The 24,701-nt window shown below is 31.6% G+C and overlaps 1 protein-coding gene across 1 annotated transcript; it reads right to left on the bottom strand.

Annotated features, from left to right (window-relative positions):
• Positions 1 to 3,426: 3,426 nt before the first annotated feature.
• LOC129224463 (surfeit locus protein 1-like) lies at positions 3,427 to 24,215 on the bottom strand. Its single transcript, XM_054858916.1, has 8 exons — positions 24,002 to 24,215; positions 18,360 to 18,486; positions 16,366 to 16,487; positions 12,779 to 12,967; positions 9,811 to 9,883; positions 7,291 to 7,338; positions 5,603 to 5,799; positions 3,427 to 3,660 (listed from the first exon to the last, which is right to left on the bottom strand). Exons 2-8 carry the CDS (start codon positions 18,480 to 18,482, stop codon positions 3,588 to 3,590), a joined length of 825 nt encoding a protein of 274 aa, XP_054714891.1. The 5' UTR covers positions 18,483 to 18,486; positions 24,002 to 24,215; the 3' UTR covers positions 3,427 to 3,587.
• Between the last annotated feature and the right edge of the window lie 486 nt (positions 24,216 to 24,701).

The raw sequence follows: 24,701 nt of genomic DNA, 5'->3' as shown, positions 1-24,701 counted from the left end.
ATATGTTGTAGCAGTCAAGAAAGCAGATGAAAATTCCAAAGCTAGTTCTGTCTCTTCCAAACTAGCAACACAATATAATGGTATTTATAATAATCAACTGTTACAGCAAATACAAACAGACGAGGAAAACAAACAGAATTTCAGTGTTTTTTTCTCAAAGATTAAACTTTTGCCGATAAAATTCATACATAAAGTTCAAAATGTTTAAGTGTTCTTCACTCATTTTATTTCACATTCTATGATTTCTTGAATTGCTGCATAATTTATCCTTCTTTCTCGGACAACAGACTCAATTTATGCATTGGAATGTTTGTAAAGGAATAGTAAGTTATTTCTAGCTACTTTTTGGCAGTAAATCTTAAAATGTACTGTATAATCTAGCTTTGTTTAAAATTATCAAAACCCAAGTTATAACAATTGAGGCAGTGAGAAGCAAGGGGACCTATATATCTTCTTTACTAATAATAAAGCTGAAAGTCTCTCTGTCCGGAGGATGTCTGTGACGCGCATCGCGCCTAGACTGTTCGGCCGATTTTCATGAAATTTGGCACAAAGTTAGTTTGTAGCATGGGGGTGTGCAACTCGAAGCGATTTTTCGAAAATTCAATGTGGTTCTTTATCTATTCCAATTTTAAGAAAAAAACTATCATTAATTACGAAATTATCATAACGTGGAACCGTAACATGGGCACAAGCCAATTGGCGAGATACGAAAATATCATAACGTGGAACTGTAACGTGAGTACAAGCCAATTGGCGAGAAAATTCACCATACATTATTTGTAAAATACAGGCGGAACCAAAAGACCTTTTAATTTCTCTATTACGGGCAAAGCCGTGCGGGTGCCACTAGTATATATATATATATATATATATATATACAGTAAACTCCCTCTAATACGGACACTAACGGGACAAATTTTTGTGTCCGCCTTTGAGGGGTGTCCGTTAGGAGGGGTTTTACTGTATGTATATATATATATATATATATATATATATATATATAAGTGTGTCAAAATTAAAAATTTAGAAGTAACCAGTACAAGTTGTAGGTGAACCTCTCCTCTGTTTTTAGGGCAAGAGATAGTACTAGTAGTATTAGTAGCCCTGGTAAGTGCTGCTATACACCATGATTTTGAGATACTTTTCAATGAAAGCCTACCGAGGACCAGAACTTTAAACGTGTTTTTCTCAAAACTGGAAAATGTCCACTTACACCCATTTGCTTCTCGCTGCCGCAATTATCTTTGAGCTATATATTTGGGCTTAGGAAAGAAGTAGAACAACACAAACATGATTCAAAAAAACCTTACCTTTTTAAGTTCATAAATCACTTCCTTATTTACAGAGACTTCATGCAACAATTCTTCTGCTTTGAAGTACCTTCTTGAACAATAACTCAAGGAAATAGACAATGCTGGAGTAGGAGGGGAAATGCTCCTCCCCCAGCAAATATTCGTTTCATTATTGCTAGGGGTGAAAGTTGCAAAAATTCCCTAGACGAGAGGCATGTCCCAAACTTAATTTTCAAGTAATTAAAAGGATTGAATACAGAGCTCCATACTTAAAAACTAAACAAGTTTTCTATGAAAAGTGTTCTAAAATAAAAAATATAAATAAACATACTGCAGAACTGTGGTGATTGTTTTAAAAAATAAAATTATAACTAATTGTCAAAATATAATCCAGAATAATTTATTTTTTACCATTAGGAAATAAATAGTGGTTCATTTTTATAAGCATACACATCAAATAAGAAACTCATTTATCAGATTTTTTTCATTTTTAATTCATTCAAATTATTTATTACTTTTAAACTTTTATCTTTTTTTGTCTCACTTTGTTTCAAGCTTTTTCAAAAAATAAACGGACATCTGTTAAAATATTGAAAACTTTCACCCCTGATTATTGTAAAAATAATGCAAATTTCTTGTAAATTAGTTTCAAATCACCTTCAAAACTCTAAAAATAAATGTCTGCTTTTTGAATCAAAGGCTGCACAAGAACTTGGTTAGACCAAGAAACTGAGCTTTTTTAATTAATCAACAATTTGGCCACCATGACATTTACCCTATAAAAAGGGGCAATTCCTGCAATATTTTTTTTCCAACAACAGCACTGGGAATATACAAATGTGAAACTACAACAGTAACTTTACATCAACTGCCAAGCCAAAGTATGTTGTTGTGATCCCTGTTGTTGTTGCTTTACAAAACTGATAGCTTTTCCTTTTGTGTTGTAAGTCATAGCACAATCCGCAATCATGGCTCTCTGGCTTAAAGTGGAGCCACTATATAAAACAGGCCAACACATCAGCTTAAGTTCAACCATTTTGGATCAGATTTTTCATTGTTGCAGACCTTGGGTTACCAGAGCAAAGTTTTGGGGTATTGCCGAGCTTTACCAAAGCAAGCGCAATTAGTATATTATTTAATAAACAATTTTTGTGCCACTAATAAATTGCTTGCAGTGAAAAAAATCACCAAAAAAAAACGTGATAACTCACAAGCCACTCAAACACACACTCAAAAGATCCAAAATGGGTGATATTAAGCTGATGCATCGGCTTGTCTATACAGTGGCCTTAGTTTAAAGCATATTTTAATCATGGGAAATACATGGTAGCCAATGAATAAGCACATGGGTGGGTTAATAGCATTATGTAGAGTCAATGATGTGGACCAAAAGTCTGCAACCAATATAACGTCATTGTTATACTCAGTGAATGAGTGTGAAACCTACAAGAGAAGACATTATCTAACAACATTGATGATTCATGAAACTAATAATTTCGATGACTGTAGCTTATTGGTACACAACATTTTCTTCTTGTGAGCTATATATCTACCACATTGCACAGTAAAAAAACCTAATAACAACAAATAGAACATCATCACTGGAAACATATTTCCAGTTAACACACATCAAAATTCTAGTAAATTTAAAACAAAAATCTCTGAATTTCAAAATAATCACTGTAGCCACAAAACTTTGTAAAGAATAAAAAGCAAAACAAATAATGCCTTTAAAATCTATATATATAGAACATGGATGTGCCATTTTTAAATATTTAAAATTCAGAAAATTAAAATTTTTATTAAAATTTTACAAAACTGAGATTTCAAGAAGGAAAAAAAGTCAGTTACAATGGTCTTAAAAACATGAGATCTATAACCGTACCTATTTTGAAAGGTATGTTTGTATTAGCTCGACCTACCTGTGTAAATGGAAAAACTGACAGGAACAATTAAATTGCAATGAAAATATTGTTCAGAATTTTAGTGTGTTTTTAACATAAATTGTAAAATGCAAACAAAACAACTTCAAAACATCAGTTAATCATCTGTTACTGAACTAATGATATCGCTAAGAAGAAAAAAAACATTGAGATGCACAATTGGGATAAAAAAAAATAACATGAACCAGAACTTTCTAAAATTTTATTAAAAATATTTTCGAACATGTTTTAACATTTTACCTTTCAATGTCAAAATCAAATATGTCAATCAACATACATAACAAGTGATAAAAAGCTTCTAGGCCACCATTACTAAGTTCAAAATTTGAATTACTATCACTAAACAATTTTATATCAAAACTTTTGGAGATCGAAGGTAATTTCTGTACCACATGTAGAAAGTTGCAATGGAAAGAGAGTACCTACAAGATAAAAGGGAATATTTGAAAGGATTTGAACAGTCAATTAAGTTAATATAAAAACTTGATAAGTAATAAATGACTAAACATTTCAATAAACTCAAAATTATGCTGAGATAGTAAATAAAAAGTTGCAACAACAAAAACATTATTTTAACATGCTTTTGTTAGTAATCAGTATCTTCATTTTAAAAAAAAAATCTTACTCAACTTTCCCCCAGTTCTAACAGTTCTAAATACTGGAAATTTTTCACACAAACAAATATGGATGACGATACAGTCTTGAAAGTTATATACAGTCAACATTTGATTGTCTTGATAACTCAAAGTCCCAAGGGACTATCTAAAACCTTGGAGTTATTGGTAGTTTGAGTTAAGGAAAGTTTCCACAGAGTTTGGGACCCAACAGAAATTTAGAAATGAAGAAATATTCACGTTTTAAGACTTCTTGTTATCAATAGTTGACTGTATGTGTATAGATGTATATATATAAACATCAATAAAATAATAAGCAGACAAGGTTATAAAAATTAGACATAAGATAGATTACATAGATGAAACCAGAACTCATCAGCAATGAAATCTTCATCCTAGGGTCAAAAGACCAAAAAAATATTTTAAAACTAAATGGAGCATGTCCAGTTCTTAAAAAGCTAGCACTGAGAGATCCCAAATTTCTTACATTTTTAGCAGCATGCTTAAATTTCCTAGTATTCTACAAGAAGAAATTTTATAAGTTGACAAATTATGGACTCCAGTGATTACGAATTCACCAATAAAATGTCCTTTTGAAACTGAAATGAATAAGCCAATCAGATGCCCACATATCAGGAAAAAAAATAGTTAATCAAAAACTGCCATCAAATTTGGGCTGGTGCCCTATTCCATTAGGATTAAGATCAGGGATGCACCGAACATTTGGTTGGTATTCGGTAGAATACCTATTTGGCAAGATAAACCAATTATTCAGTTCGAACAAATACTTTAATATTTCCCAATCCAATAGTGTTGCATTTATAGTATTTGACTAGTGGCAAATCAACACATTTTTTAATACGAAGAGTGAAAGTTATAGAAAAGTACTATAGTACAAAAATAGTTCAAATTGCTACTAACTAAAATTATCCTGTTCTAAGGACATTTAAGTCCTTTGTCAGTATCCTTTGCATTTAATTAAAATGATATGGTAAAGTTTGAATTTTTGACTCCTCAAGTTCAATTTTTATAAAATTATTGGAAGAGACTAAAATAGCAGAAAATAACTTTAAAAAAATGTAATTCATAACCAAATTTTAAGCAACTTGGGTATGAAAGGTAAATGCAAGATTATTTATAACATATGACCATGTTTATCAGTTATCAAATCATATATCAGGAAAGAAATTAACAAGCAATTTATGCAGCAGTACAGATAGATAAAAACCAAATGAGCCATTTATTATAATAATTTGTTTTTGATTTTGGAATGAGATTTATTTTATATTTTATTAATAATTATACTTAATGCAGATAAATTTAGGATGTTAAATGGAAATGTACTTTCATTTCAAAAGACACAAAATATTAGCCAAATATTTTCTACTTTAAATTGGCATATAATAAAAATACAATACAGTTAAAAAAAAAAAATATTCAAACATTTGGTACTTGGCTGAATATCTTAGAATTTCAACCGAATAAGCATTCTGTTTTAAGCAAAACATGGTATTTTTGTGAATCCTGAATTAAGATCATTTTCCATTTAAAGTTTTATGCAAACTTCTCTTTTGAATTCACTTGCGGTCTGAAAAAGTTAGAGAAATGTCAGAAAAACAAAAGCAAGAAACATCTTGGATGGACTGCAGCATCCCTACATAGAATGTCTTAGTTTTTTAAAACTTTACACACAAATACTTTAAAATAAACCTTTTAAGTATAAGTTTACAATAATTGCTCATCCTCTTACCATGTTAAAATGTAAGACATGTGTTCATTTCTAAAAGTAATTTTAGTCTGCCCACCAATAGGACCTCCAGGAACGGTACTTGAAGAATCAGCATCTACCAGTATAGGTGCTGCTCCAGCCATCTGCGCCATCCTAGTTACATCACGGTAGAAAAACAAATCAGAACCTGGTTGCGATTTGGGACAAAATTGTGGCCTCTGAAAGATTGAGTAAAAAAATACTTCAAGAAAAATTGAGGTGGACAATATAATTAAACTTTGTATCCAAGCATTGTATTGAGCATTCTGAAATCATTTATGCTGTTAAAAAACCAAAATGGAATTCTAACAAGAATTTGAAGATACTGTTTGTCTCCTTATTACATTTTATTCTAATCGTTTAAAATAACTTTAAAATCAATTTTGGTTGGCACTTTACTTGTTTTTCTAGTTTGCATGATAGTGTGTGCCTTGTGGAAACTCATATTGTTTATTTCAAAATATATTTGTCTTTTTGTTTTTGTAAATAAATATTTCAGACTCATTCCAAACTAGCAAATCCCAGCAAATTGCAAGGTACTGGGGTCTCTGGGGTGCTAAAGTATGCATGATGGTTGAATAAATAGGAGTGTTTATTCAGGTATTTATTTTTTATCTGTATCTTTTAAGGACAACAAAACTTTATTTGAAAATAAGAAATTGAAAAATTGGATTTTAATAGTGAAACTAGCAATACCAAAACTTCAAATCGATGACAAACAAAAAAATTTAGTTTTATAGATCTACTTTAAGCTTACTTTAGCTAATTCTAGAACCTCCTTATACAAAGCATATAAGTTTAAAGTTTAATAAGGTCTTATGAAATATGAAGATGGAAAATCAGCAATGAAATTTGAAAACATTTTTAATGTTAACCCCTTCCCGCTCGCTCCCGTGAAAATGCCGTGCTGGGGTTTCGACCTCAATTTTTTGCTCCCGTGATATTGCCGTGCTGGGTTGTGCAATATTAGCGTGACGAAACTATTTAAACCAATTCATTTATTTTGCCCGGAATACATTTTATTTCTCTCTTTATACACTAGATGGCAGCACCAGTCCATTTTAAGTGTAATTGCAGAATTTAAATGCAATTGCAGAGATGAAGAAAGGAAATTTAGTATTAATTTACCAGATTGTGACGTTGGCCTCTGTATCTCAATCTTTGAAATTTACCACACAAGAAAAATTTACTTATCTTTACTTATATTACACAAAATATTAATAAAATTCTTTTTTAATGTATAAAAGACGTATTTCTTAAATTTTCGCTCTTGCTTGAGCTTGCTTGTTGACTTTTCATAACATTTTAAAAAAATTTAAAATTTCAATCTAAAAAATATTGAAAATGAAAAAATGAATGCACATGTTGTTCATACACTTATTTTTATATCATTTTCTTAAATAAAGAAATAGACACTTTTATGACCGTTTTCTTGAAAATTATTCGATCGTTAAGGGGTTAAAGCTTTGCCTAATTTCAACAGCGATTTCAATAAAAATTATAACACCATGTTTTCAAAATTCAAAACACAGAACCATAAAAGAATGAAATTAAAAATTCAATGATTCCTAAGATTTTATGTTAAGTGTAAAATAACATATAAGTAACAATTTAAAAATTTAATTACAAAAAAACTGTTGAATGCCAGTATAAAAACTCAAATACTTTACATTTTCAGGATGTCGTACTGTTCCAATGAGCTCAACTTCATTCTGGATCTGAAATGGAAACAAAATATGAATGATTTTTTTTTTTATTCAAATTCAAAACTCATTTTTTTTATAAACATATAGTACAGTAGGACCTCAATTCAATGTTTTTTGGAGGACTGATGAGAAAAAATGTGATAGGTGAGCATAGCCCTCATATGGAGGAGGCTAAGGGGCCCCGGATGAAAAAAGCAAAATTAAAGCTTATATTTTTATCTATATTATATTTCTAGCTGAACAAAATAGGAAGGAGCTTGTGGTTTGTTTGAGCAAGGGTGTCCTTTAAAAAATCTGGGGGCCCTATGAGAGGGAAAACATTATACAGGGCCGACTAAATTTTCACTAAATGGTATAAAATGATTCAAATGGAAGTAAATTTGCGAGAAAAACATATTTTACAATACATTTATTATATAAACATTAACTATAACTTGATAACTATAACTTAAATTTAGTATACAAGGATCTGACAAAACAGAATACATTGGAACCTCTTTTATCCGGTCTTCATTGATTTGAATCAAATTTGTGGACCTTTTAAAAAAAATTTTTCTTCACATAAATAACAAGTTAAAATTAGCATAACAAGAATAATGATAAGTAAACCAATCGCTTTTATTTTGTTAAAAGAATAGCTCCTTGATAGGTTGTGCAATAAAATAATGTTAACTTTATGAACACTATATTTTCATTGCTTTTGGCAATTGTAAAAGGCGGAAGTAAAACACAGGAATTATGACAGAGAAAATAAGTTAAGAAATAGTCTTTAAAAGATCATCAATATTCGAGGCTATTCCACCGTCAAGTGCGGGACAAAAATACTCTTAAATTTCATTAACATTTTGTCATATCTCTTAATATTTCAATGAAACACGGGTAAGCATTTTTTTAATCTTTACATTTGATACAAAGATACTCCTGACACAATTATATTTTTATTAAACAATTTTGTTATTTAAAATAAAATTTATTTACATGCGTCACGTGCGGGACATCCAAAGTCAATCTCTGGTAACTTGCTTATGAATAAGCTCATATTTTTGCTCTATTAATACAGCAATGACGAAACAAATTGTAGATTTTGAAAGCTATGGTTCCAATGTAAAGAAAACATATCTCATTAGTTTAGAAATAATTATTTAAACCATTGAAAAAAAATATGTATGTGCCCATTCCATTGAAAATAGTCATTTTGTCCCGAACGTGACGGTTCCTATATTTTATAAAAAATAAATAATTTTTTAAGAAAGTTTTTGCTTAAGAAGTCACACATGCGTTTGTGATTTCCTAGGCAACAAAATTTTGTTCGTCATCCTTTTAAATTATTATTTTTTTATGAAATATATAAAGCGTCACGTGCGGGACAAAATTATCGTTTTCCGTGGAATAGCCCTTCAGATTATTCAGCTCATCCATCTAATGTTTATGGAAATTCACATTTCATGAGAGCATGAGTGATGCAGTTTTGCGTTACATTTTTTCTAGGCTAAGGGCATGAAATGCAATGTCTCTAATGCATCAATCTTTTTTTCTCCCCCATGCATATTTTAGTGGGCAAACCAAAAAGATGCTATAAAAAATGAAATAAATTCTGTTTCTGGTTTTATGAGAAATATGACGGGTAATTTTTTATAGAAAAGTTAACAAAACCAAGTTGGATTATTTGGGCAAAAACGTTAAAAGCAGGAATGTGGTGAGCAGAGAAACGTAACATCTGTCCCTCAGAGGCAGACTGACGCAAGTCCAAAAACTGCAACTTTTGGTTTATTAGAGCATCCTAATGTAGAAACTTACTCCGCATCAAACCATGTGAACATAATTCTTTTTTAAAAAAAATCCTTTTCATTTTTTTACCAGGGTTAAAGAGCACCCATCCCATCCTTTGCACATGTGCCAGAAAAAGATGTGATTTACGTCCTTCCGGCTCTGAGGTACAGATATATGGGAAGAAATAACACTAACAGCATTGAAAAACTTTAAATAGAGAAGATGTTAACTCAGGGTTCTACTGTATTAGTCTTTGAATTTGTTTCAAATTTTAAGCAGGGCCCGATTAATGCATGGTCCAGCGGGTCCATGGACCTGGGCACCAAATAGGGTAAATTTTGTTCTTTCTGCATTTTTTTTTTTTTTTTTGGAACTATAACTTTGGAAATGTACCGATTATCTTGCAAGAAAGGCACCAAATTTTACCTGGACCTGGGCACCACTTTGACTTGATCGGGCCCTGATTTTAAGCATTAGATTAGCACTTGAATTTGATAAGAATTTTTAAAGATAATATTTACATTCGAAGTTGATAAAGAAAAGCATGGCACATAAACTAAAAAATGAGGCCAACACTTTAAATTAAAAAAAAGCATAACAAATTTGAAAACAACACTGTATTAGAAATGCATCTGATGACCAATGACTACAGATATTATTCTACAAAGTATTAACCTTTACTGAATTAAAGTACCACAAATTTTAGAAACTAACCTGTCCTTCAGGTCTTGTAGAAGGATCCTTTTTATGTTTTGGAACCCAACCTCTATTAACTAAGATAGTAAGACTAAAAAGGGAAAAAATACATTAGTGTACAACAACTTTTAAAGTAAAAATTTTTTCATTTATTATTTTTTGCAAAAGATTTTATTTTTTAATAGCAAAATATTTAAAAGCATTAACATTATTAAATTAATATTACTTTTTAGAATGAATTACAAATTTTCAAAAAATCACCTGGTGGAAGTGCACTTGTATACTATATTAAATTTTTTAATAGCGTCCACACTGAGAGGCAGACATTAATTTATACTGCATGTGATGTAAGAGAGAGTTTCCAGGACATTTACAAGGAAACCTGCATCAAAAAACATAAAATATTGTCCCTTTCTACACTTGAAAAAAAAATAGCATCTGCATTTGAGCAATGATCAAAAAAAAAAAAAAAGAGAGAAAAAAAATCCTAATATTAAAATTTTTCAAATACTTCACATAAATGAAAAACTTACATGACCTTGAAAAATTAAAATATTTTAAATCTAATTCGAACAATTGTAAACTGGTATATCTAGAACTAGATGTTTTAAATACATACCTTGCTTCTTTAAAATTTTAACATGCACTATATAGTAACTGAAATTCCGCATTTAAATTTTCATTCTATTTTCAGTCTGTAAATGTTTCACTTATTTTACAGCTTAAAGAATTATGGCTGGTTTTTGGTAGTTGAATAGGAAACAGTAATTTGTTTATAGGAACCATAAACACTTTAAGCATTAAAAATATAGTTGACTCTCTCAAATCCACTGACTGGAAATCTGAAAATGGTCAGACTCTGCATAGGATTTTAGATGCAAACAATGAAGCTTACAGTTGAGTGTTCAGTATAAATTTGTGTCGGCAAAAAAATTTTGGATGCCTATTGTTGCTATTATAAATTGAATCAAATTTAATTATTTGGAGAATTTCTTTTTGAATTTATGTTTACCACACAAATAATATTCATTAATAGTCACAAAAATGTTTTGGAATTTTTTACTTTTATACTGTACTTTTATGCAGACACTATGTGTACCTGAAGGAGGTTGCAAGGGTATGTATGCACTTATAGCCCCCCCCCCCCCCTTCATAGAGGCTTTTGAAAAAAAAATTCAATTAAAAAAGATTACATTAATTTGATATTTTTTAATAATTTTTTTTTTTATAACAATTTAAACTAAATAAATAAATTAAATTTATTTTTTACAAAAGACAAACTCAAAGTCACATCATGAAAAGTATTAAAGTCACATTTATGAATATGAGTCACTTAATAAATTTTAATTAAGGAGGGACTAACTCCAAAACATTTTAAAAACTAAAAAATGAATCATGGAAATTATAATATCATGTTTATGTCCATGAGCACAAGTAGGAGGAGCAAGGGAGTGCATTCTCATATACCTTGGCTTTTAAAAATAAAATGAAATAAAATAAACAAGGTCAAACTACAAAGCACTTAACTACAAAATCCATCAAGAAAAATATTAATATCACATTAATGTCCATTAGCACAGGCAGGGAGCTGCAAACAAGTTCACTTTCACCAATTGATTTTTAAAAAATTTGTAATTCATTTTAAAAAATAATATTAATTTAATAGTTTTAATGCTTTTAATAGTCTTAACAATAATGAAAATTCAATAAGTAAAATTAAATTTATTTTAAGCAAAGGACAAATTACAAAGCACTTAAACAACAAAGTGCACCATGAAAAAATATCAATTTCAAGTTTATATACACAAGTTCTGGCAGGGGATGCAAGGAGGTGCACTTTCACACCCTAGTTTTTAAAAATAAAATTTAATTAACTAAACAGGGACAAACTTCAAAATGGTTTAAAACAACAACAACAACAAAAAATCATAAAAATTGTTAACTTCATGATGTTTATGTACACGAACACCGGTCATGGGTGCCCTTGGATTTTAAAAATTAAACTAAATCAAATTGTACAAGGACAAGATACAAAATACTTTAAAAATCTACAAAATAAATCACAAAAAATACTAATCTCGAGTTTATGTACATAAGCTTCATGTCTTATGCAGGGTGGATTTCAAAGAGCTGCTCGTACAAAACTGGTAAGATTTGATAGGGTTAACCGGCAAAATAGCCTTGATTAACAAGTTCTTTATAGCTGTAATACAGTGAACTAGTGTTGAAGACCTGGACAAAACAAATGGTAAAAATTTAAAATCTCAGAAGAAAAAAAGAATCTAAAACTTTCAGCAAAATTTGCCAATTCGTAAATAAACATGTGATTTAAATCAATGAACCCTGTTAAATAACCTTTATAGTAAAATTGGATACAACAAAGAATTTGATTTTAGAAAAAAATGCTTTCAGATGTTTATAGGAAATGACACTAAATTCAAGCACTTTGTGTAGAGACACTATGTTAAAATACGAGCATACGGCTCATACGGCGGCGGGGGGGGGGGGGGACTGCCCCTTTACTTCCAAAAGTAAAGGGACCTTGTCTTCTCACTTTTCAGAGTTAAAACATTAATGATTGATTGAAAACTGATTTTCTACAGGAAAATTGATTTATTTCACGAAAATTGAACCTAAAAATTTAAAATTGATGCAGTTGCCCCACGTTATTTCATCAGGATGGAACTTAAATTTGAAAGGGGGAAGTCTATGATGGCCACTTGCCCCAATTTTTCATGTTTTTTTGATTATGTGTTTTTAAACGGCTTTAAAATCCTAAAAAAATAGTCCAATTTTACAAAACAAAAACAGCTTCAGAGTCTTTGCCCCCAAATCCTCCACACTTATTCTGACCCCCCACTTTATTGGCTCATCAGCCGCCTATGAATACGAGTACTGATAAAGAAAAGACCATCAATATTTTAAGACATGAGAGCATCATTAAGTAAAAATAAAAATATTAATGAGCATTTTTTTTTTTTTTTACTTTTTATCAGCAAAATGGAAAGGTGTAATCACCAGAACCCCTGTTTGAGAACGAGATGATAAAACACCACCTCCACCATCTTCTTTGTTGCTCATGAGCGATCGAGGTCCAATATAAACCTCTTTTGAATGGTCAAAAGTACCACGCATCCTCACTCTTCTATATTCCATATCAGAGAGTTCTTGCAACCTGCATGAAGAAAAATGGAATCGATAAGTTCATTGGGTGAGTTATTACTTCAAAGGTCATAGTTTTGAAAAGGGTTTCAAATCTGAATTTTCATCAAAATACCTAAGAACAAATCTGTACTATTAAAGCATGTGCTCATTTTTTGCAAAAACGAAAAAAAAAGGTAAAAAAAAGGGGGACTTGAAGACTGTTAAATACTTATGTACATTTAAGCTGTTTTCTATTAAGTTAGTCGCTGTTTCAAGAAAAAATGAAATACCAATATATTTTTAAAAAATTATCACTAAATTGCTTTCAAAATACTTCAAAGAAAGAGATCAACTTTTGTATTCACTATCATATCATCACCGTCAAGGATTAGGCATATAGACTGTTCCGGATTCTTGGTCGCCCCACCATTTCCTGGGCCTACCACGGTCTCGTTCACCCCTTGGTCTGTAATAAAAGACAGCCCTTGGAAGTCTCGCGTCATACATCGAGCATGGCTTTTCCAATCGCTACGATATTCTGTAATTTTTTCATTCAGGCTGAATATCTATAATTCCCTTTGAATAAATTCATTCCTTATTTTGTCTAAGATAGTGCAGTTCTTCAGTGATCGCAAATATTTCATCTCTGCTGCTTGAATTCTGCTAGTTTTTTGAGTGATCAAAGTCCATGTTTCGGAGCCATATACTAAGGTTGGCACTGCCATAACCTTACAGAACTTCAGTTGTGTTGCCCTTTAGGGCTCTTGTAAGGGTTCCATATAAGTGTGGAAACCAATGCAGTTTGTTTTGGACATCATTGTCATGGTCCAATATGATGTTACATCCTAGGTAGTTGAAGTGAGGTTGTCAGTACCTACAGCTTTCCTGTTTTTTGTAGTCTTCAATGCCTCCTGCAGCATTTCTATCATATTCATCCATAATCCATGTCCTGATCTATTGTTCCGATATCTAACTCCATAGCTGCAATTGGGCTATACCAGAGGCTTCTGTAATGCTCAATCCATCCTTTTGTTTTAATGATATTAATGTCTGCATTGTTTCTCTCCTCTTGATTCAGTTTTCTAAGGATCTTCTAAGCCAATGTCTGCCTACAATGCACATCATTTTCAATATGACTAATAAATTTGTCCCACGATTCCTGATGTGCATTATCTATGATGCTCTTTGCCAGATTTCTTTTCTCCTTATAAATTTCTCTTGTTTTATGTGCATTCTTTTGCAGCATATTCCTAAAGGCTGTCAGCTTTTCTTTGGCAGCTTTCTCAATGTCATCGTTCCAAATTCTCAGGCCATTTTTTCTGTATTTTTTCTACTCTTTCCAAGCGCCTCGTATGGCACCTTCTGGATCAAATTCTTGAGGTTATCCCATTCCTCACTGACATTAACATTTGAATCAGCCTCTCTGATCAGCTGATTCAAACATTCTTGGTATAGATTTCTTGCACTATCTTCTTGTAACAGAGGTATCCAGAAAACTTCTTCTTCAGGTCTATTATGCTTAGGTTTAGGCCTTTTCCATCTAGTCATAAGCTTAATTTTAGAAATGATCAAAAAATGATCAGAATTCACAATCATTAAATGCAAAATCGACTATTATGAATAAACAATCGTGTGCGGACGTTACAGTTTCCTAGAACTTGGCAGCAACAAAACTATTCTATGACTGAAAATGCTGGGAAAAACATGTTACGAGAATGAAAATACAAAGAAATTTTAATATATTGACACTTTACTGACAATAGCAAAAAAAAACTATTTCTTTGGTCAACAACTGTGAACTGTCAACATAATCGACAAATAGGGGCGGATCTAGCCAATCATTTTGGGAGGAGCAACCCAAAAGTTTTGAACAAACTCTTCAGACATTTTATTAAAATAAAGATTTAAAAACTCAATTTTAGCCTATCTTTGGAGACTAGGTGAGGGGGATGGGTTTAAGAATCTCCATTAAAAATGCTCTTACTTGAGCAATAGGTGTACTCTGAGGGCAGCAGTATTTAGAGATTGTTCAAGTGTCTAAAGTTGGAAGATGGAATCAAGAAATGACGTAAATGATGGAGCAAAATTTTGAAAGAGATGGATATAATTTCCTCTTCCAATTAAGACCTTACTTTCTTTTAAAGTAAAACACATGTTTTAAATTTTGTCATCTTCTTATAATATTCTTTCTTTAAAGAAAAAATAACTACAATCACAAGGGAAGGTCCATGGCCCCGCTCTAGATCCATCCCTGTCACAAAAGTTGCTATTAAAAATAAACAAGAGGAGGTTGTGGTGCTATGTTGAATTACTCTCATCACATTAACATTGACGTCCAAGAGATCCCTCTCCCCACCTATGCTGCAGTGGGCAGGTAAAGTGCAGAATCTGCAAAATTTCATTTTTAAGTTTTTTGCATTTTTTTCGTGCATTGCACTTTAGCTTTATTGTGCAAACTTGCTCATTTGGTTTCGCTGCAAATAAAGCATGATGAAAACATCACATTCTTACACTTCTCTGTTGTTAGAATGGAATTTTAAAAAATGTTTCTTCAAATTCTTCAAAAACTTAATTCTTCAAATACTGTGCTTTATCTTCCCAGGGCAGTACAACCCTTATAACAAAACCAAATTGGGTAATTTCTATAATTAAAAATCAAGAGTTCAATTTTAAACATAATTTTTACTAGTAACATAAGAAACTACCCCGTTAAATAGCACAGACGGCAGACACATGCTTCAACATTACAGGGAATACCAAAACATGTGTCAGCAGTGATCTGCAATTTGTGCCAGTGGCGGCGATTGATGCTCATAAGTGAGGGGGGGGGGGCAAAAAAAAAGACAACTAAAAGCCTGAGATTTTTAGCAACAGCAAAAAATGAAAAAAAAAAGAGAAAAAAGTACAAAATTTTGTTAAGACTCATTTTGAAAGCAGATAGATGGAAATTGATGTAAAACTAACAACTTTACTAACGTTTTTCTTAAGATTTTGTTGAATTATGTACACAATAACTTTCCTTGGAGAAGCACTTAGACATGAATTAGACTATCATTATTTACTCCGAAATATTTTGAGATGCCAGAAACACTTGGTAATAATTTCATTAAGCAAGTATGGCTTAAAAAAAATTGATTTAATAATATCTAAACAATGAACACATAAACTAAAAGTTACTGCTTGTGCTAAGTAATGATTCGTAAACAAAATCCAAATAAAACAAAAAATTATGTTCTGAAAATTTTGACAGTTCTGCTTTTTTTTAATAATTTATAGTCTTGGTTCCTAAAGTGGAAAATAAAATAATTAATTAACCATAAAAAGAGGGGGGTTGCCCCCCCCCCAGCCATTGATTTGTGATGTTTGACGTTGTTGTTTCTTAATTTACTTTTCATGCACAAAGGTATTTATTCAACTTATAATTCTTACTGTTCAGGAAACTCAACAGGAGGCTCTTGATTCTTTTTTTTAACTTCATCAATAAGATTTAGTTTCCATGCTCTTCTCTTCACTTGCCATGTTCCTAAACAGAATGTTGTGATTGGAACTGCCTGAAAAATAATTTCACACCATTATTTTTACTGCTGACATTTTACGTCTAAAAATGCAGTCTTTTAATGGAAAATCATACTTTAAGAAATATGGTAATAAACATTGAAGCAGTGGCACAGCTAAAGTACAAATTAGTAGCCATAAGGTGACTAAATGAAAAAAAATGGCAAATTAATAAATGAACTGTCTATTACCACTTTAATAAATAAATTAATGACCCATAAGTGTACAACAGGTGTTAAGTAACTGGAACCAGTAAAGTCCTTTCCACCAAATAGTTCTAAAAAAGTTCTAAAAGTTCCAAATAGTTCTAAAAGTTTCTAAAAAAGTAAAAAAGAATATTGTTTCTCACTGAGAATGTGATAAACATAATTTTGGAAACAAGAGGTTGTTTTCAATTATTAAATATACTTTAGAATTACAGAAAAACTTGGGAAGATAATTTAAATAATTAGTGAAGACAATAAATATTTTTTTAAGATTGGTGTTTTTGTATCACAGTTCACATATCTGGAAATCCTTCATGTGTATTGCTACATTAAGAAAGAAAGGCTACATTTCAAGCACTGGTTTTATTATTGTTTGTAATGAAGCTCAAATTAATCTTACTTAAAGTTAAAAAATGATAGTTTTGCATTCTTCAATTTAATTAAAACTGAATAATTCTTTCAAGAATTCATTTCCAATAATTTGAGAATTCATTCTTTTTTTCACTTCAGGGTCCCCCCCCCCCAAATCCACAGTCACACCCACAGCAGCAATTTACAGTGGCGGCCCTGATGAGTGGAGTTACTATATTCCAAAATGAGGACACTTCATTCACTGCAGTCAATTACCTCTTCAAGGCATGAACATAAAATTAAACTTATGAATGTACAATATTGAAAAATATTCATGGAGTAAATCAAAAAAAAATATTTTTACAAAGTATTTCAATGCTAAGTAAACCTACTTTCAGAACAGAGGTGCCCACCTGCAGTGGCGTAGCCAGGATTTCATTTCGGAGGGGGTCCAATCAGTAGCATAGTCATGAAGTTATTTCTGATGGGGGGGGGGGGCTAGAGATATTAGACAAATTGATATGAAGATCTTCTTAAAAATGAGCAAAATAGATTTAAGAGATGAAAATTTTAATTTAACTCTTATTAATGACAAGTAATAATTTTGAATGCATTTGAATTTAAAACAAGCAGCAAAATTTAATGCAAAATAGATTCCCCACTTCCCTAGAAAGCCATGCAGGGACAAAATTCTAAGAAATTTGGAGGGAACTAGACAGAGAACTGCCTTTTGTTAGATTCTAAACAGGTATATTCTCACAATTTGCATCTACTTCAATGATACAAGAGAAACCAATATTTTGGAGATTGCAGAGAGGAATATTTTTACACACTAGGAAAAAATTAAGAATCATTGCAATAAAAATCTACGCCTTCTAGCGCCCCCTCATTTTGCCCCTCCCCCATCTCCCCCGCTCATTTTTCTTTATCAATGTTCTCTTCAAAAAAATTTTTTTGTATGTTATATATTATACAAGAGAAATAGTATATGCATATTTTTTCTTGTTCCATATTTTTTTACTTGAGTAAAATGCTAGTTTTCAACGTAATGCATTTTTTTCTTCACTCATATACTTACACTTAGTCATTTCGGAAATGGTTAGGACCCCCCCCCCCCTTAACTATGCCACTGCCTACTGGGAGTGAGTCAGGGCCAAACTGCAGCATTGAAATTTTTAGGGGGGGGGGGAGATGTTTTCAGGGACAATATTCCTCCTTTTTTTTGGGCGAGCTCTCAATCTTGGGGGGGTCTTTGCTTTTAGGAGAGGATGGGTGAGCACCTCTATTTAGAGCAACAAAACTGATACTCACTAATAAAGCATAACCTCCAAAACTAATGTTTCTTGCCATGCCGGATTTAGTAGACAGATTTTTTGCATTTTTCAAGGGATTATTTCTTGCACAAAAAAGAACGAAAAGTTGTTTGAGAGCCATTATCCTAAATAAAAATAAAAGGGTACAAAATAAATTAATTAAAGTATATAATGTCACATAATATTAAAACATATACTAACGCATTTTCTTATATAGCTTTGAAAATAAACTACATGGGCAATTCCACGGGTAACTGGCTGATCTTTTGAAGCAAAACAATACAAATTTTGTAAAAAGTATTCAAAGTAAAATATACATTGTAAAAATAATCTTTTCCCATGGATTATGGTATTTTTCAGGCTGAACTGAGTGATATAATTAAATTCTCAAAATACTATTTGGATGATTTAAAAAAAAACTTGTTAAATGTGTGGTGATTGGCTGACATACTTGTTTTTAAAATATCAGTCAGCTACCATGCTTTTAATAAATATTTAAAGATCATTCAAAATATATTTCAGGAATTCAATCACACCATTAAATTCAGCTTACAAAATACAATATTCCAGGGCAAAAGATTATTTGCAAAACATATATTTTGAGATGAATTTTACAAAATACGTACTGTTTTGCTTCAAACATGTCAGTCAGTTACACACACACACGCGATTACCCATATAGCTTTCAAAACATTCTACTGAAAATTCATTAAATAAGAAAATATAGCACAGTATCCTTATTATATGAAACATTTATAAAATATACATGTTAATATTGATTTTATTTAATTTATTTATTTATTTTATTTTATTTTATTTTTATTTATTTATTTATTTTTTTTTTTTTTTTGTAGTGTATGTTCAAAAAAATTAAAGAAACAATGGTCACATGATGGAAATTCCATCAAAAAAAAAAAAGGAAAACAAAATATTGGAACTTAAAAATTTGATAGTTGCTTCTTTAAGGGATTAGCAAACTGCAGGTAAAAAATGTCTATTTGTGGCCAATTATTGAAACCTAGGGCAATGAAAATCATTGAAAAGCTTGCCATACTTCAAAGCTTCCTACAAGTGACTAAAAAGAAAATTTTTGCAGTAGTTACAATCCATGAATTCCATGGATCTTGGGCCTCTCCAATAACTTATGTGTGCCTTTTTTTTTTTTAATGGAGTAATGAGTATTTTTGCTTCAGGAGTGCTTTTCTTAGAGTGTTTTTACTTCGGGAGTGCTTTTCTTGAGGAAGAATTTCTTTTGCTTATGGAATATATCAATGCTAATGCGAAGTTTTTGAAAAATTTGTATGCCTTTATGAAACTCCAGATATAAAGGTCAAAGACCCTATTACAAGATATTCTTACATGCCTACTAGACTTGTCTTTTCAGGGTTTAAAAGGACTCCTATGATGATGGTGCATCAAATATGAGAGGGAAGTTTGGTGGACTTCAACCAAAAGTTTGTTTTAAATTTACAGCCACAAGCAAAGCAATATATGCATAAGGTGCCGGTGGAATCTGGGGGGGGGGGGGGCAGGTTTATTTATTCATTTTTTCTATTTTCGTTTATTACTTTTATTTATGTACTTATTTTAAATAATGTTATTTATTATATTTATTTATTTTAAAGCAAATTCTGGGATATTTTAATCCTTGTTAAAATGTTTTGAAATTTGTCATTTGTCTGAAATGAATTGAACTATGTATTCAAAATTAATATTTTTTCATGTTACTCTTTAAAAATAATTCAACTTCATTTTGAAAAGCCAGGGGCAAAAGTGGACCTCCTTGCAGCCGGCGTTCATGTACATAAACATGAGATTAAAGTTTTCAGCAATAAATTTTACTGTTTTTAAAGTATACTTTTTAGTTGGTCCCTTCTTAATTAATCAAAGTTTATTTTTAAACACCAGGTTGTGAAAGTGCACCCCCAATCAGAATTTATGGATACAAACAAGACTTTAGTATTTTTCATGATGTACTTTGCAGTTTTGAATATTTTAGTTTGTTTTATGTATACATTACATATGTTGAGAGAGAAATTAAATGATTTTCACACATAATTTGATAAAAATTTATTTTTGAGAGGAGTGTTTATGACTATATGTTTTCTATACCCATTTTACCCCACACAGGTGAAAATGGGTAGCCTGTGGGGTAAAATGGGTATTGAAGTCTAAGAAGTGATAAAAAAGCATACTATTTGTTCAATGCAGTGTGATAATATAGACTTAAGAGTCAGTTAACAAAATTTTACAATTTAATTTTAAAAAAAATAGTGCAAACAGTAAATTTGACAAAATATTAATAAGGTTTCTTTCAATGCATGATATCCATACTTGTCATTCTTTAAAAAAAAGTAATTCGCAACTCCAGAGCTCGAATATGCTACCTTGCGGTGACTAATAATACTAAAGAAAAAGGTAAAACATTCCATTTCACGTGTTTTCTTTGGGGTAAATTACAGGCTTCAGACAGTTTGTGGTGTAATGTAATTTCAGAAGAATAGAAAAGAAAGCTCCCCCCAAATACGATGAAAAATTACTGTCATTCACTAAATGTCAAAGCAAGTTATAAGTTACGGCATGCGCTTGTTTTACTTTTTTCATCCGTCATTCAGGGCCGGTTTTAGGGGAGGGCAGGTGGGGCTACTGCCCCAGGGCCTCCACAACAAAGGGGCCCCCCCACAATAAAACTTTTACAAAATATCCTAATTTTCACGGGTAGAAAATATCGGATATATACATATATAACAAAATTTTCGGATATATATCTAAGTATCGGTTATTTTCGACTTTTTGAACCCTGATTAGGGGCCTTCAATCCTTCATTGCCCTGGGGTCTCCACACTTCCAAATCCGGCCCTGCCGCCACTAGACAGTGGCTGCAGCGCCTCCTATAGTTTATTGAAGTTGCGAATCTCCAATAAACCAAATAATGTTGCCTCTATTGCTAAATTGTGGCTCATTTTTTTTATTATTATTATTATTTGATGTTTTTCAATGAAATCCATGTCATCTGCATCAGGAAAAATAAGAAAAATCCCCCATCTTGGATTTTTAAAAATATTTCATCTCATAATATTTTCCTCAACAGCCATATATTTGCCAATAAATTCTTTCTTGCTTGTTTCCTCTAAGCATAATATTTATACCCAGGCACCTGTGGTTAAACTTTGCTTCATAAGCATATTTTTAGCAGTTTCTATTCCAGATACTTCCTCTGAATGGAAACTTTCCTTTTCCACTATTTTTTTATTTTCTTGTTTTTTAATTCATTATTTTTTTCACTTTCAACTCTTAGCCTGTCTGAAACATATTTGTCAATACTTCTTGTATTTGCCAGCATACATATAACTTGTTTTAAATAACTCATGCAGGTAGTTGTCAAATCTGAAGCTCTTGTTGAAATTTCAGACTATATTGCACTTTTCAAATCTTTATAAGGTGACGAAATCACGCTTTGTGACGTATAATTTTCGGATTGAAACGAGGATATGTTCTGAGAATTTAAGGGTACATTAGAGAAATTGATAGCATCTGATTGCAATCAAATACAAATGTGACGACCAGCAACAGGCTGGGCCTAGCATATTCTGAAGAAATTGTTATTTTGTGTGCAAGTGCACAAAAATTGTAGAATAAGTATACCGCTGGCTCCTTATTATTTGTTACGATGCAGCGAAGTTGTTTTTATAAAGTCATGGCATTACTTTAATGTTTCAATCATTTTAAATTAACCACAAATGAATTTATATTCATTTAAAGGAAAATATGCTGTTGTACCTTTTAAAACAACTTGCTGGAATGATAAGTTTAGCCATATACCCATTTTCAAAATATGAAATTAAAAATAGAAAAAAATCCTATTTCTCTTCCCTATAAGTTGAAGCAGCAACAAAAATGTCCAACTAAAGATATTATGGCACAGTAATAAAAATGTCTCAAAAATCAGGAGCTGGAGATAGAAGTTTAAGCAGACAACATGCGGTTTGAATTTATCTACTTCAATTTAAAGTGTTACCTCTCACTAAAAAATAATCTATTGGAAAAATATATTTTGTGAAATAGAATTCAGAACAGCCAAGTATAATGTCCCACTCAAAAAAAAAAATGTAAATTTAATTTAAAATAATTTGTTTTTAAAACCATATATTTTGACTACCCATTTTATCCCACCTGACCCTAAGCATATCATCATGAAAAGTTTCATTTTAGGTTGTTTTTTCAGCGCAAATAGGGAATAAAAAATGAAAATTTTAGGAATTTTAGGACAAAATTTGAAATTTTAGGACAACTCCTAACCTTGTTGTAGATGAAGAGATTCGGCAAAAAAAGGGTGTTTTTACTAAGAATGCAGAGTCAGAGGGAAAAGGACCAACTCCAACTCCTGAAATTTTAGGGCCTTTGACTCTGATTTTTTTACCCCAAAATCTATCTGGTATCAACTGGCTGAGTTGAGCACAAAATGACTGAATCCGACTCTTGGAATTAAAGCCTTCCACTCCCAACACTGACTCCTTTACCCTAAAATCAATTCAACTCATGCTATCTCTGCAATCCTGGTTTTGACGTCAAAAAGCTCCTGCTCTTGTTAGATGTCTTCGCAACTGTGAGCTCACATCTTTCGCATCGACAAAGGAATCCCTAACCCTGTCAGCATTTTCCTGCAAATTAGTGCAGTTTAATATTGTATTATTATCTTTTACTTTGCAGCACATAGGCATTTTTTTTTAATTTCACACTTCAATAAAAGTTAATTTCCTGTATATAATAGGTAAACTCATTTATTACATTATGAATCATTTCTTATTTTAGTAGAGAATAAAGAAAAAACCCAAGGATTGCACTGAAGGTGGAGGGGAGGGGGAGGACAAGGTAATGAACACAGATTACTAAAACTTGGGATGCTGATGCTTCCTTTGAAACAAAAAAAAAAAAGTGATATTCTCTGCACATGAAGCTTGTATAAGAATGAAGTCTCTTTTCCACTAAAAAACAGATTTTAATCACTTGCAAGCGTTAGTAAATACTGAAAAATTACAGGAAATATAGTTTTGAATATTAAAATAATGCAGCATTTTGTAGTGACTTTATTGACGAGCATAGCTTTTTCCCCACTTACCATAGATTCAACTACACAGTTAAAAACAATGAATTGCGAAGTAAAACTATGTTATCAACATATAGCGAAATAAGATAGCTTATATTAGCAAAATTTAAAACAAGTAAATTATATAAAATTGGCTATTGAAATATTGGAAGAAAAAAGGAAAGAGCGGCTACCTTTAATAGCTGGTTAAAAAAAATGGTATAACTTTGATATACACCCCCAAAAATTACGCGCCAAATCTGGCATTTCCTACGGACTTTTTAGGGTTGCTGTTTCTTATTTTGGTGTTGCGAATTTAGGTTTTTTTCAGCTTTTAGGTTTTTGCTGTTGCCAAATTTAGTACTTTCTTATATTTTGTACCATTTTTTGAGTATTTTTTAAAGTTTTGTGGCAACAATTTTTGTGGCAATAAAGTTTTGTGTCAACAAAAACAAAAAAAGTCGCCAAATTTCCGATTTGGGGGGGTATATCAAAGTAGTTCCAAAAAACTATTGTACCACCTTGCTATATTAACTAACTTTCAAAAGTTTTACCTTCACTTCTGACCACAAATTTAATTGCGAGCACTTCCTTAGTAACACAAATGTGTCAATCCGCTACACTTTTCAAACATGTTTTGATATTAAAATTAGAAGCCCCGCGCATTAATTGCAAGCATTAATTTAAAAAATTTTTGGCCTTTTCTGCTGAGATAAGTGGGAGGATATTTATTACATACACTTCAGTACAACTTGGAAAGATTATGTAAACAAAACATGCAGTTGACAGTTAATGTATTGTTTTAACGCATCTCACCGGTCAACCGGTGAGTCGTCTTGCGTTCGACAAACCTCACCAGTCAACCGGTAAGTAACCGGTTACTAACCGTACGTTCTATGATCAACCGGTTACCGCATCAGTTACCGTTTTAAACTGTTGATTGGAGCACGTGATCATTAGTTGCCGAGTGATTAACTAACTGGTCGCTACCGGTCATGCTTGTCGAACGTAAGCTAAACGGTTGCTAACCTCAGCGTTCTGGAGAGCTACCGGTTAACTGGTTGCTTCTAGAGTCTGTTGCTTCCGATGTTGTTTTGTTTTATGCGCCGCACCGGTCGACCACAATTCTAGCTGGTTGATTGGTTGATGGAACCACGTGACATTTTTGACCTTTTATATGTATTTCTCACCTCTGCGTCATGTCTGCGCAAATAACCGATGATCAACCGAAAGCGTTCGATGAAGCATTGGTTT

This window comes from Uloborus diversus, chromosome 6 (genome assembly GCF_026930045.1).
Source record: "Uloborus diversus isolate 005 chromosome 6, Udiv.v.3.1, whole genome shotgun sequence".
Classification (NCBI taxonomy): Eukaryota; Metazoa; Arthropoda; class Arachnida; order Araneae; family Uloboridae; genus Uloborus; species Uloborus diversus.
This window is presented reverse-complemented; position numbering and strand designations above follow the sequence as displayed.

Coding starts and splice junctions, on each gene's coding strand:
- LOC129224463 (XM_054858916.1), bottom strand. CDS start 18,482: ATGGCTCTCAAACAACTTTTCGTTCTTTTTTGTGCAAGAAATAATCCC. Junction 16,488..18,359: donor TTGGAGGTTATGCTTTATTA/GTGAGTATCAGT, acceptor ATTATTTTTCAG/GCAGTTCCAATCACAACATT. Junction 12,968..16,365: donor CCTGTTGAGTTTCCTGAACA/GTAAGAATTATA, acceptor TTCTTCATGCAG/GTTGCAAGAACTCTCTGATA.